The sequence below is a fragment of the Labrus bergylta genome, chromosome 14, assembly GCF_963930695.1.
Source record: "Labrus bergylta chromosome 14, fLabBer1.1, whole genome shotgun sequence".
NCBI classification, from domain to species: Eukaryota; Metazoa; Chordata; class Actinopteri; order Labriformes; family Labridae; genus Labrus; species Labrus bergylta.
Window position 1 is genome coordinate 16,229,155 of NC_089208.1, and position 14,073 is coordinate 16,243,227.

The 14,073-nt window shown below is 38.3% G+C and overlaps 2 protein-coding genes across 4 annotated transcripts in view; both read left to right on the top strand.

The window, feature by feature from the left end:
* The first annotated feature begins 346 nt into the window (after positions 1-346).
* LOC109987277 (uncharacterized) lies at positions 347-3,982 on the top strand. Its single transcript, XM_020638293.3, has 8 exons — positions 347-641; positions 1,013-1,116; positions 1,410-1,668; positions 1,748-1,882; positions 2,079-2,118; positions 2,313-2,368; positions 2,726-2,757; positions 2,849-3,982. The coding sequence occupies exons 1-8, from the start codon at positions 545-547 to the stop codon at positions 3,242-3,244; spliced, it is 1,119 nt and encodes a 372-aa protein (XP_020493949.1). The 5' UTR covers positions 347-544; the 3' UTR covers positions 3,245-3,982.
* A 304-nt stretch (positions 3,983-4,286) lies between these two features.
* Positions 4,287-14,073, top strand: part of fnip1 (folliculin interacting protein 1) — a 39,425-nt gene continuing 29,638 nt past the window's right edge. For 2 of the 3 annotated variants that reach the window (XM_065962878.1, XM_065962880.1), the window contains exon 1: positions 4,287-4,472. In XM_065962878.1, coding sequence (XP_065818950.1) covers positions 4,381-4,472 — 92 coding nt within the window. In that variant the 5' untranslated portion in view covers positions 4,287-4,380. Of the gene's footprint in view, positions 4,473-13,584; positions 13,751-14,073 lie in introns of those variants that run through there. The other variant, XM_065962879.1, reaches the window with a different exon arrangement.

Sequence of the window (14,073 nt, forward strand, 5' to 3'; positions counted from 1 at the left end):
TTATGACAATAAGACTGATCAGTGAGAAAATCTTATGTGTAGGCCTATGTCTATCTAAAAGTCAACTCTCGATTTGAAGCAGAATTGTATTTATTTCTCATAGTTTTGTGATTTTCGTCACAGTAATGAGTTTATGTCACATAGCCTACCTAAGAATTATGAGTATTATTTTTATCTGTTAATTGCAACTAACATTTTTGTTGCAATTAATGAATTAATGATGAATTAATCCTTGTTCATTCACAAGGATAACTTATCTTTTTTAAACTCAGTTGGGTTTCCATATAATCGTCACTAACAGCTGATTGTCAGATTAACTGCAGCTGTGTTCGGTTGCCAAGCACCGCACAGAGACCGGAAGAGACCGAAGTTATCATGTATTTTAAGCATCCTGACAGGTTTTTAGCCCCAACTCTCTTAGTATGATCTGCTTTAATATAACTCATATGCTCTCAACAGTCCTTTCAACGTTTGGAAAGCGTCTGTTTAAAACTATTAAACGTCCATTGACCGAAATTTATACATTAACTTCAATAGGTCAGAAATGGCTCGATACAAGTACCGAGTAAAACGCAGTCGTGACAGTGGATTCCCCAACAAACGAGATACACCTGTGAAACCAGCATTGACAAAGAGATACGGTAAGAAATACCAATTCATGCAACTGCGCAACTGCGCAACTGCACACACACACACACACACACACACACACACACACACACACACACACACACACACACACACACACACACACACACACACACACACACACACACACACACACACACACACATATATTATGGTTATTGAACTTGAGCATAAACTGGGCCTACTGTAAGCCTATTTTATTTAAAGATTGTTAGCATTAACTTGTGTTTAACAAATGTTTAACGACTTGTTATTCATAATAAACTTGCTTTCATATAATCAGTGAACTTATCTAAGCTTTAAATTAGTTTATATGTGACACATTTATTAGCTGTCTCCCTATTAGCCATTCAAAACTTTTCAGATTGCAGGAAATTTCTGGCCATCAGGCATCATGAAGCAATTAGAGAGGAACCTGAGTTGGAAGTGACAAATGTTCCCACTGTCAGGCCAACTAACCCAGCCTTGGTGGGTATATTCTTTCTATTTTCATGCTTACAATGAATCATAATAAGTGTGTTTATTTGCAAAAACTGCTTTCTTATTGTGGGCTGGAATAAGGGCAGTGTCTGAAGCAAGGGAGCATTAACAAACCTAAAACAAGTAAACCCTGATTTCAACATTTTTCCTGCATAAATAGCTGAATCACACGGCTCCCCCTGCCTTTTTTGGAATATAACATTTTACCTTAATATAGTTTACTAAAACCTTTATTCTGTTTAACTCTCAAATTTTGTAATGTTTATGCTTTGTATACACAGACTAGCAAGGCTGTGTGCTGCAATTCAGTGTCAGGTCACCCATCAAATTTGAAGGTACCTGATCATGTGGCTTTAAAGTATATTGCAACACCAGTTCAAGAAAACTTGGCAGTGACTCCTGACAGCATCACATCCTCTGGCCTGGAGTCATCCTCAACGTTCAGCTCTGGTGATGATGAGGAAGACTATTACTCCTCTGCTGCTTCTTCTTCTTCCAGCAGCCTTCCCTCCCCAGAGATCTTCAGGAAAGAGAGCTACGGTGTGTGTGCATTTTAATAATCCACAATCAGAATACAAGGTTATTTTGTTCTAGTATTTTTTTCTTCTTCTTTTAACAGTGAAGGAATTGATTTTTCCTGTTACCGAGGATCTTCTGGGTCTACGCCCTTACATAAAAAACTCCACCTTACTGGATGTGAGCCATGCTGAAAGCATTCACATGCACCAGCCCCCCAACCTGTCCAACATCATCGGTAATAGTATAAGAGAATCTCATATTTGTACTCAAGGTTAATCACAATTACATTCATATTTTCATGTTTTTGTTTACACTGTTTAACTTGCTTGGGCCTTTTACAACCTTTTCACAACTTAGGGTTTATAAACTCATGTCATATTTAGTGTATTAAGTTGGCAGTTGTCTAATAATAACAAACCCTTTGTCTGCAGATGTCTCTTTGATTCTTGCTGAAAAGAACAGTGAGATCAAGTAAGTTTGTAAGCTGAACTTCTTATTTGAAAAGTTACTTAAAAACATTATAATTTCCCACAATTCATGATAATACCCTGAATGTTGATGCCTTGGAATTTGGGGGCCTTTAGAGGGTCTTAAAAAAACAACACCAGGTAATAGTCTTGCTGCATGCTCTAACAACTGTTTTCATCACTGTTTACCATGTGAAGCCAACCTGGTGGAGCTGAGGCTAAAACCAAATTACATACAGACCCATTTAAATCAGGTAAAACTCATTGAGTCTATCTTAATCAAATAGTCTTACTTTAAATGAATCATTGAAGTTAGCTTTTTTTTTCATGAAACTTGAATTTCAAATACATGTTACAAACATAATGAGAAATAATAATACAAATAAAATCAAATAATGACTTTCCAGGTTATTTGTAAACAAAGTTCACGGTGGAAAAACGGCAGGAAACATCCGTAGACACATCTCTGTTTAATAAAGGATTTTAATACTGTATCAGAGTGACAAGGATTTTCAGTTTTGACTGCCTTTTTTCATCATGAATCTCGTTCTTTTTAAGAGGAATGTTTTTTCTAATTTGTTTTGTTGTGCTTTTTATCCTTCACATTGTAGCTCAAGCCTCCAAAAGTAAGACCCCACCAAAAGTAAGAATAACATAGCTCTTTATTAAATATAAGCCTGAAAAAGGTTTTTTTTTTTTATTGTTGAATCCAAAATACAATTTTGCTTCCCCAGCTAACAAACAGAAGGCCCATTTTGTACAAGAAGAAGGTGTGGTTCAAAAGTCCAATCATCTCTGAGACCTTGGAAGAGAAACACATACTTGCTAACAAATTAACCCCTCACTACACCACTGAACCAGTTGGAACAGCATTCCTGACTGAAAAGAATAAGCCTGATGCAGACACATCGAGTACAGGTAAGAGTAGTTTCAAAGAGGAGACAGAGGGTCTGATGGTGTCACTGAAAAGGCCTCCAGAAAGTAGCTCTAAGACAGCCGAGTTCTTTGACTTTGGCAATGACAGTGAGAAGGATGCATTCTTTCAAAGTATGAAAGAGAGGACTATCAGACTCGTGAGTGTACCTTTATTTCCTCTTCAAGCTAAGCCCAAAAAATCTTATGCCAAATAATGTGTGTATAGACTTGAGCTTTCTGCCACAATCTAAATGGAAGTGGTATGTATGTTTAAATATTGTGTAACAGTGGTATAATACTGTTTAAAGGTCGACATGGAAAATGAATTGTGAGGCTAAATTCACTCTTTATTTTAAGAGGCTAATTTGAAAGGATTCCACACATTACCCTTTATGTAGACACCTGAGAATACTCATCACAGTAACTGACCATGCAACCTTGAACAAACTTGTGTATGTGCTTTTTTGTTACAAAATGTATTTTTTGAAACCATCTGCACCCGAAAAATAACTGTTTAATGTACTATTCCATACACTTTACAAACTAAAATAGCCCTTTGTTTCTTTTTAGTCAGCATAAATGTTATTAAACAGGTGTCTGCAGCAATATGACCACTAGATGTCAGTACTGCATTGTCTTCCTATCTTCTCTGTTCATAGAAAAAAAACATTTTCATGTAGGCCAATGTAAAGTGTATTAGTTGTTTGTGAATATTTGTGATTTTGTTTGTTTGGTCTTTTTGGTTATATGTAAATGCTATGAAAAGTGTAAGGGAAATGTTAACGATAAATGTATAGAGTAAATATTAGCTTATTTTGTTTGTTACTTTTTTGTTTTTTTACATTTGTGAGTTTGTGTATTTTTAAATAATTAGAAATATTTTAGCAACAGAAAGAAGTGTCCAACATGAAAACATTTACAATAATAATAATAAAAAAGGTAGGCTACATGAATGAATCTTGTTGCGTCGTCTGGACTTTCAAACTTCACCTATTTTTCATGTGGATTTTCTGTCTTGCAAGCTGCTCAGCAGACGCACTTGTATGATTTTTATTTTTTTTTGTGAATACATTTCATGCTGTCACGATTCCCGACAAAACATCAACACAGCAAATCCACTGACCACGTGGTGCCGAGCCAAAAATAACAGCCAATCAGGTAATTTATAGTAGCAGCAGCATCCTGTCAGCCAATCAGAAAAATGTAGTGGGTTACCAAGCAGCTCCTGTGACTAATGCCTGTCATATGACTGTGACACCCATGGAGACGGTTACAAGGAACAAGGTTTGCTCGTGGATTTGAGGGGGGGAAAAAAGAAGAGACCTTCTGTACCGACTTTATTTGGTACAAAATGCCTCCGACTCTCTTCCAGAAACTTTTCAACAAGAGGAATGCGTTTTCGTCGCAGCCCTCGAGATGTAGCAAAGAGGACCCAGCTTTCAGGTAGCTATTGTGTGTGTGTGTGTGTGCGCGCTAATCTAGTTTGTGTGTAACGTTGTACGTGCGTGTGCTAATGTTATTTATGACTGGTGTCTGAAAGCAGGACACAGTTTATTGCGGGGATTTTTTTTTAACACAAGGCCAAAGTAAGAAACAGTCGCTGTTGTTTTGTAGTTTAACAAAAAGGCAGAGACGCATGGGATACGTGTTGAGCCCCCCCCCCCACATACACTGACAGTGAGCTTGTTAGCTTACATGCTAATGCTAGCAGCCAGACGTTAGCCCGTCTGCTGCACACGCGTCTCCTCAGCTCACAAGTTTCTTTTGAACACAAGCAATTTGCTGCAAGCGCCGTGTTCACAACTAAAGTGATTTACTAAAACAGCCACTTCATTCCCGAATTATCGGTTTTTATCGCTTCCGAAGTTGCAAAAGCATTGTCCTGTTTTTCTCCTTTGTCTCCCTCGTGTCCCTCTTCTTTTTTTTTTAATTGTGTTTCTTTAACAGTAAATAAGCCTGCGTGGCAGATGGAAACCGGTGACACTCTTTTTGTCACTTATCTTGTGCTATAGCCACGATAACTTGGAATAAAGTACTGCTGGCTTCCCCCCCTCAGCCCCCCAAGCCCTGTGACCGCACTGTTACCGTCCTCTTCGGCCAGTGTCGTCCAGCAGCAGAGGAGCACACTGTGTGCTCTGTTTTGAAACCACATGCGATCACTTGAGTGGACTACCGATGACAGAAAGGTCCACGGCAAACTTGGCTTCAGCCCCCGTAGGCAGGATGTAGTCTGGGGGGGATGCACGATTTGAAATGTTCTGCATGAAGGCTTGTTTAAAGCGTCTGTCGCCATATAGTGTCATGTTTACACCAGGGATGCCCTGAATAAATGCAAGATAGGTATTCAGTATAGTGTTAAACGTTTCCCTTGTACCACATGTCAACTAATGAATACAAGAGTGCCGTTAAATGCAAATATAGAAATGGCAAAACAGTGTGAACTGTCGGTGGTTTTTAAAGTATACGGACATAATAATTATATAAATACCCTTTAAGCTCTCACATCAGGCCTGATTGATCAAAATGGTCAGATTTTTGCTTCAGGCAACATTCTTGAATATATTTTTCGTTATTGTAGGGAAACATAAAAGAAAAACCTTTGACCAATCCTGAGATGCGCTAGTTTATACCTGTTTGACATCAAAACAGTGTCCTTAAAAATTTGTTTAAGGCTCAGATCTGTAGTGGATTCCCAAATTTGCGCCCTGAAGTTCATTGCCATCTGCGTGTTTGTTACTGTGGTTCGAGATCCTGATGTGCAGCCTGGCACTTCGTGAAAAATCCTGTGTGATGATATGATTATGTGTGTGAAAGGGTAAATGTGATAGTAGTGTAGGTTAATCTCAATAATCTGCAGCAGAGGTTTCTGCTTGTTTTCAAAGTATAATAAATGTATTGAAAGTAGGTTATTTAAAGAATTGTTCAAAATAAATTTTTTGTTTAGAAAGTCCAGGTAGGTAAAGCACAACACATAATGTAAAGGCAGTACAAGAACCTGCTATTGAAATACTTAAAGGCCAAATTCAACTTACATGAGCATTCATACATCATTGACCTGAGAAGTACGACACTCTATGCTCCCTGAGTTGATTCAGTTTCCCTGTGTATGTTCCCACACACATTCTGGGTCAGGGTCAGGACTGCCACCATAGGGAAAAGGCTCTTTTTAAACACACTTGCACTGGAAAATCTTGCTCTGAGCCTGCTGTCACCAATGGTGGATTTATTTACCAATGGACTAGAAATCTTACCTCCTTGTTGTGGGGCTTTATGCCCTTTGGCCTGATGTCTGTGCCAGCAGACGTTCTGGGGACATCAAGGTGCTCAGAGCCGTGTGTGTTTGTGGTTGGCTGGCTTCAATCCGAGAGTAGGCAAGAACCAGGTGTTTATGTTAACTCATAGTCAGCTGTGCTCTTCATACCTTGTGCATGAGCTCTCCATTCATTAGGCATGAATTGTTCTGGGGAGAGCAGAACTATGTAAAAAGGAAGGCAAGAGGAAGGACTGATGGATGAAGAGAATACTTGAATGGCAGGATATTGTTGAATACAGTACACCGTTTCAGTCAACAAGATTCTGGATGAGAGAATATTTGGAAAAGAGAGACGTTTTTTCTAATAAGGAAGAGATCATCTGATGTACTGTAAAATTGAAGCTTAGATGGTCCAGTTAGATGTAAAGAAAGAATAGATTAAAGAGGTGGGAATTGTAGAAAAAGTGGATAATGATGAAAAAAAGGGAGAGCTCTGGTGAACTGGATTTCATATTTAAATGATTAACAGGGGATAGGAATGTTAATTTAATTGGCTGTCATACTGCAGTTAGCATCCATTATATTATGCACTTGATGATTTTGTAATACAGCAAATGCAAAGAAGATGTTTCAATCCATTCCTAGTAGTAAGGCTTGAAAGACATCACCTTAAAAACTGAGGGAGGTTGTCCCAAAATAATGATGTCCTTAATGAAATTAAATGAAAAATACCTGCACAATAAAAAGACACACCTTAAATCTCTGGATAGATACAGTAGAAGGTAGAAAAGCCAAACCAATAAATTAAAAGGCCCATTATTAATAATGAAGTTCATTTTCCCCTTTAAGCCATTCACACTTTAGCTACCCTGATGCCCTATATAATACATCACCCAAACCATTTCATAGCACATCCCTGTGCCCTCCTGAATACCTCAGAGGGCAGCAGGTTGGCTGACCCCAGATGGAAGCCTAAAGACCCTCTCCTGTTTCCCTGGCTGCAGCACCTGACAAGGGACAGCATACTGTACATTACATTGAGAGCTCCTGGCTCATCCTGCAGCCAGTCAGTGGCCTGTTCGTCAGCCAATAGATTTGTCCTCCCCACTTAGAGCCACACTACCTGTACTGGCTGCCCATGGCCTCTGCCTGCTATAGGAAACTTCCTTGACTGTTGACCTGGGGTCATGTAACTCAATAAAGCTATTTTTGGCTGAGAGTGAGTTCAAGTAAGAGGTGTTAAAAAAAAAAAAAAAAAAGTTACAATCAGGGTACCGGTAGCCTAGTGTGCGTGCGCCATGTGCCGAGACCATAGTCCTTCAAACAGGCAGCTCGGTTTGAATCTGAACTGTGGCAACGACCTTTCCCACATGTCATTCCCCACTCTCTCTTTCCCTGATTTCTGACTCTATCCACTGTCCTCGAAGCAAAAATAAACCTTACAAAGGCACAGTATAGATATATAGATATTACCAATAAGGTGATACTGATTCTAGTTCTTCTGAATGTTTAAACCTTTAATGTTATTAGGAAAACAATATGTCTTTGTGGTTGTATGTGTTAGTAGGAGTCACCTGAGTTGTATTTTAAAATTCAAAACCAAAATAGCTTTTACCTGATACATTTTTGATACATATTGTAAGTTAAGGTTTGTTGGAAATGGGCATTTGTACAGACTTTAATTGCTATCTTAATTTCTTTATTGATACCAGCCCTAAGACCATACTGAATCAAATTTGGTTGTGTCTGCAGCTCACTTCAGGGTCAGCTGTATCTCACATTCCTCCTCCCTCTGGAAAAATACATGATTTTGCATAGTGCGTAACGCAGTTCAATGCCACATTAAATTTGTGTATAGCTATGCTTATTTCTTGGTATTTTACTTGATACGTAGTGTCTCAGGTTCCTGATTGGAGTGGCATCCTCCCTGCACTGCGTACTTTCATAACTCTGTGTGTCATGTGATTCTTTCATCAATCTTAGGCTTTCATGTTTGTGGGAAGATCACATGGCTGCTTTTTCAGTCACTGGCATAAAGCTACAAGCTAGACAAGTAGAGTGAGGTGCATGTGTGTTTGTTTCACACTCTGTATTTTGGGTACTTGAGCATTTTGAAGCTTGTTAAGATCATAGATTTATGTATAAGTTTTGCAATTGCATTTCAAGGCTTCTTCTGTGATGGTGCAAAAGCTGCAGGCCTGCCAGGGTTCTGTAAAGACAGCGACTGTCATCAGGTTCTTATCAGGGCTATTTTAAGTGACCACACTCTGGCTTCTTAGAACTGCAGGGTCATTGTAAAGATATAGTCTCTATAGTTTTACGTAAAAGCCACACACACATCACACACACGTGGAAGCTTTCTGTTGAGTTATAGTATGTCGGCTTAACATCTAATTAGGCCTGCATGTCCTGTTTTTGAGGACATCGAATTAAGCATATTGCATTATATTTCTTTAGACCTGGGTAAATATTTGGCTGATGTTGACAATTGTGTGACCTTTCTAAATGATAGTAAACTGGTAAATGACCATGTAACCAACATGACAAACTGTAAAATGACAACTTCTTTGTAATTAGTGACCATATTATACAGTTCCCCACTATAGATGTCGCGATAATAAACAAGTGTTTGTTGGTGATTGTTTTCCAGTTTCACAGTTCATGCGTAATATTTCTGTATTTACTACACTTACTTTAAAAAAAAAATCAAATTATTGATCAAAGTAATCCCACACTGCACATTGTTTTAAATATCATTCAGGCCTAATAAAAAAAGAAGACTGCATTTTTCAGGTTTGTTTCTTTTTTTTCTTTCATATTTTTATAACTCACTGTTTTGATTTTATGAAGGCTACAAGTTATGCATAGGAAGGGTAAGATTAATCGAATACTGCGGTACCAGGTGTTAGCGTGACATCATTATTCGAGTAACTCAGGAAAAGTGATGGTTAAATCATTTGCTAAACCTGTTGGCGCACGTTGTGATGATAGCAGAGCAAATAAAAAAAATAGCCTACTAAAAGCAAAAAAAATTGTGTCTGGAGATATGCTCCCATTAAGTTTGGTGAAAGGAGAACAGCTACGAGAGTGGAAAAGATGTATGAGGAAACCGCAACTGATTTGCCACCACGAGTCTACAAAGTGGCTGTTACTACAGACTATGGCTGCGTGATATTTGAAAAATTGTAATTGCGATATCTTTTCTACATGCGATACATAGTATGATATGAAAAATACACAGGCTCAATATGAATGACGTCTGACTGACGTTACCCATTGGTTTCCGAAGGCTTGTTTTGGAAGCCCATGCATGGCATTTGCCATATTGGAAATGCTTACTATCAAACCTTCAGTCAACCTAGCAACAGGCTAAGAGCTGGAGCGGAGGCAGTCCGTAAGCCCGACAAACGGCTATAATGCAGCCGCTTGCAGTCAGATTAGTAACTTCCCTAACTAGCTGTTACACGACACAAGGGCAGGAGGCACCCTAGAACTTGTCATATCATGAACCGCAGGCTGTGATACTCTACAAACACTTTGTCATTGTGTACCTTACTTTTTGAATACAGTTCAACAAAGTGAGGATTTAGAACTTACTCTTTGTTCCTTTGCAACAAAATGTGTCAGTCCATCTTATTTGTTCTCACTGTTAGGGTTCAGGTTAAAAATATGTCATCTAAGCTTGATAAGATGATTTGGATTACCTCTATCAAAAGATATATTGCATGTTCATCCAAATGTTACTTTAAGCTTGAAGATAATTTTAAGTGTTCAAAAACTTGTACATGAAACCTTGTTTAGGTGATCAAAAAGACATCCACAGAAATCCATCTGTGTGATAACTCCGTCAGCTGGGACTGTGAAAGTCAAACCAAAAAGTCGCCTAATTAGCCTACTTTCAGCCTCTAGATGTGAAAGGAGGGAGCGCTAAATGACAGTGAGAAGGTGGGAGAAAGGCAGGATCTGATGACTGACAGTATAATCACTTTGCTTTAAGGCTCAGCAATTATTCATGTCTGTCATATGACATTTTCTGTGCCTTTCATAACCAAATGGAGCAAAGAGGAAAGAAAAGCTACATTTTCATGTGTAATACTTGCTGCAGTGGTCACATTGTGGATTTAACCGTTTATGCTTATGGTCACCTTATGCTTTTCACTTTGAAAGCAAAATTGACATCCTGATTTCTACATAGCTGTCTGCCCTGCTGATTAGCTCAATGGTAAGTTAACGTGGTTCTTTGGAAGACAGTCATGTGCTCATCACTCTCATCACTCCCTGACAGTCATGTGGTGCTGATTCAGAAGATGAGTGGTACTGTACACAAAGGAATTAGATAACACATACAGGCAGTTCAAAGGTAGAGAAGATAGACATGTGATATTTAGGTATAACTTGTTTTAGGATAGGACGAGGCTATTAAGATCATAAAGTTTTTTTTTGTTTTTGTTTTTTTACAATATTGGGTTGTATTTTGATTTTATAGATTGATAATGCTGCAAGTTTGAATAGTATCAACCTAATTTTGATGCAAGCCATACGTTTTACAAGTACCTGTAGCTTAATAACATTGTGCTGAAGTTGTCTTTTCAAGCATTTTAGGTGGGATGCTTAAATGTTCTCGGAAAAGATTATTACAAAATATAAAATATAGTAATTTCAAACTAATATCTACAACACACAAACGAGCCAAGCTAGCGCTAACAACGTTGGTCTTCACTGAGTTCCCTTTTCACCTAGTTTCTAGCTTGAGGCCAGTTATAAGCAGAGAAAAGAAAAGACATTAACACTGATAATAAAACGTGTTCACCTTAAAAATCAGTTTCTTTGAGACTTTGCCATTGCATGACTATCACTGACTACGTGAAAAATGTCTAAAGTTGATAATCTTTATTATCTTAATTCTGCATTATGATGTTTTATTGTTCAGCCATATTTAAGAGCTGTAAAGGACGCAATGAAGGAAATGGCATCAAAAAAGGAAGTTCTCAATCTGAACCAAAATTCTGTTTAATATTACTTCACATATTTTCTCTGTCTTTTTGGTGTTTGTCTTTGTTTAACTAAATATTTTGTTTTTTATTTGTTAACCAAACGATTCTACAATGTTACATAATACCACTTGTTTTTGTCTATTGCCTACAACTACCATACTTGGACTTTTGTCTCTGCAAATAGAATGATTTAATCTGATATACACCTCGCTCAGACTATGTGACTGCTTAATCAATCGATCGTTGTGTTGAGAGCAGTAACATCTGGGTGTTGCAGCGTCTTTACTTAGTCATAATCATGTGAGTGCTGGAATGCAGAAGTCCCAAATGCTACACAACCAGAAACCGGCAGGTATGTAGTAGTCAGGTGCTTACAGGCTGTGTGGACCAGCTCCTTCAGGTAGTCTTAATACTAAGTGTAAAATAAAGAATCAAGGAAAAGGAAGGAAGAGAAACTGATTTTTTATTTTATTTTATTTTTTTAAACTTGGACCTTTAAACTACAACAAAGTATCCCTCGATCAGGGTTATATAATTAAAACATAATTTTTTTTTGTTTTTTTTAAAGATTTTGGGGGCTTTTTGTACCTTTTTTTTAATGGAGAGAGAGGACAGGAAATCTGGGAGAGAGATTAGGGAATGACATGCGGGAAAGGAGCCACAGGTGGGATTCAAACCTGGGCTGCCCGCTTGGAGGACCATGGCCTCCATATATGGGGCACGCCAATGACCACTGTGCCACCAGTGACCCATAATTAGTCCATATTAGTCCAGCACTCGTGCTAATTTCTACATTCTCTACATGAGAGCATTTAGATTGACACACATGCAGATGTGAGAATAAATATTAAGTGTATGTGTTTTGAGAGTGTACAGACTTATGAGTAGAGAGATTCAAGAGATAAGATGTTTGTCTTTCTCTGTTACTACAGTGATGAGTATCTTTCTTGCAGAAATGATTCAGTCTTGTCATGGGAAAGTCGCCTGATTGCCACAAATGAGCCAATATGTTCAATAGGCTACATTTTGACAAAATTTCAGCAGAAGAAAAGCTTTAATAAATGTCAGTATATTCAAACAACACCAAACAAAACTCACATGTTTTAAAAGGGCTTCACAGTCTTTTTGACAGTTTTTTTCCAGACACACATTTGCGACCCACTGAAAACAGCTCCCTGACTCACCAGTTGAGGACCACTGATCTAAATAACAATACAAAATAACAGAAGAAGCACATCAGTAAGAATTATTGATAATTAGTTCTTTACTGTATACATGCATATTTAGATGTTTACAGAACAATTTAAATAATACATTGTCATAAAAGCGGATATATAATAAGACTTTGATAAGGTTTGCAGCTTTCATAAGCTGTTGAACTTACCAGAAACCTAAACAGCCGGAAGAACGTCAGACAGCTTGGACTGAGGGTATATTTATGTAACTGTCTCTGAAAAACACTGACACACAATCACACCACACAGGCGCACACGCACAAACATACAAACATTCACAGATGTTCCAGTAGCAGAGGAGAGAGAGAGTGAGAGAGCAAGGGCTCTTTGAGGTCAGTAAGTAGGCTGATGTCAGTCAAGAAAACCTTTTTGCTCCGTTGTGACCTTTACTGGAATAAATTCCAACCAAGTGAAGCTTAGAATTGTCCTTCTTTTGCAGAGAGAATAAAATGCATCAACATTAAGGTTGCAACCAGTTCAGTTAGGTAGTGAAATGCCAAATTTCTAATTTGAATTAAATGATTCCTTCTCATTTTCTTTTTCATACTTTTTAACCTCATGGTAAAATGATTGAATGAAGGCTCATGTACTATTGAAATGATGCAGCATTCAACTTTGTCACTTACTGGAAGTCACCAGAGTTCAACATTTTTAATAATGACTCATGGATTTTTGCTTGATGTTCTTGGTATAGGAGTTATATTACACTTTCTACTGTCTTTGCTACTTTTGCTACAAATGTCATTAAGCTGGCATGTGTCAATATTCTAACCATAATCCATTTTTATGTAAAGGAAGAGTTAGTATAATCAACTTCTGGAAAGCTTTCCCTTAACATGTTTTCCCTCCCTGCTCTTGCAGTTGTTAAGAGGAAGGGTTTACATTTACAGATATTTTCTTTGTTTATTCAAGAGAGAAAGATAAAGGAAGATACACAGGAACGCAAGGGAGAGAGGAACAAAAAGAGCGGGATTAAGAATCGACTCACAAACAAATCCCCACTGTTGCTCCCTCTTATCACAGCACTTTCGGGCAGTCAGCAGTCCGGGCTCACTGCTGTTGCTGCCTCTGTACTGTCCAGCACACACAGTGCTCCTGCGATCACCTGACAGTCTCATGTTGTTGTGTGAATTTAGTTCACCGCTATTCTTAGACTGCTTTGGCTAAGAGAAGAGAGAGGAATAGAGAGGGAGAGGGAGAGGGCTGGGGAAAGACTGGCAGACTCGCCATGATGCCCAGGTAGGAGTTGGTAATGTTTAACCAGGTTTGTGTGCATCCAAATGGGCATGGTATTTTTGGTTGAGGATGGAAAACATTATTTGTCTGTGTTGTTGTTTGTTTGAATTTTTGTGGTATGTTGTCAACCTGTGGCTGTTTTCAGCTAGGCGAGACTTGCAGATTGGGAGAACGAGTCTGTATGTTTTTAGAATCGGGCAGTGTGGTGAAGATGGGGATTGATTCCATCATTTGAGGTCAATGTTATATAATGAACATTAATGAGTGTGTGGGTGGAGTTTTGGGTCAGAGTGTGTATGTTCCATACCTGTGAAAGATAACTTGAA

Coding starts and splice junctions, on each gene's coding strand:
- LOC109987277 (XM_020638293.3), top strand. CDS start 545: ATGGCTCGATACAAGTACCGAGTAAAACGCAGTCGTGACAGTGGATTC. Junction 1,117..1,409: donor GGCCAACTAACCCAGCCTTG/GTGGGTATATTC, acceptor TTGTATACACAG/ACTAGCAAGGCTGTGTGCTG. Junction 1,669..1,747: donor CTTCAGGAAAGAGAGCTACG/GTGTGTGTGCAT, acceptor TTCTTTTAACAG/TGAAGGAATTGATTTTTCCT.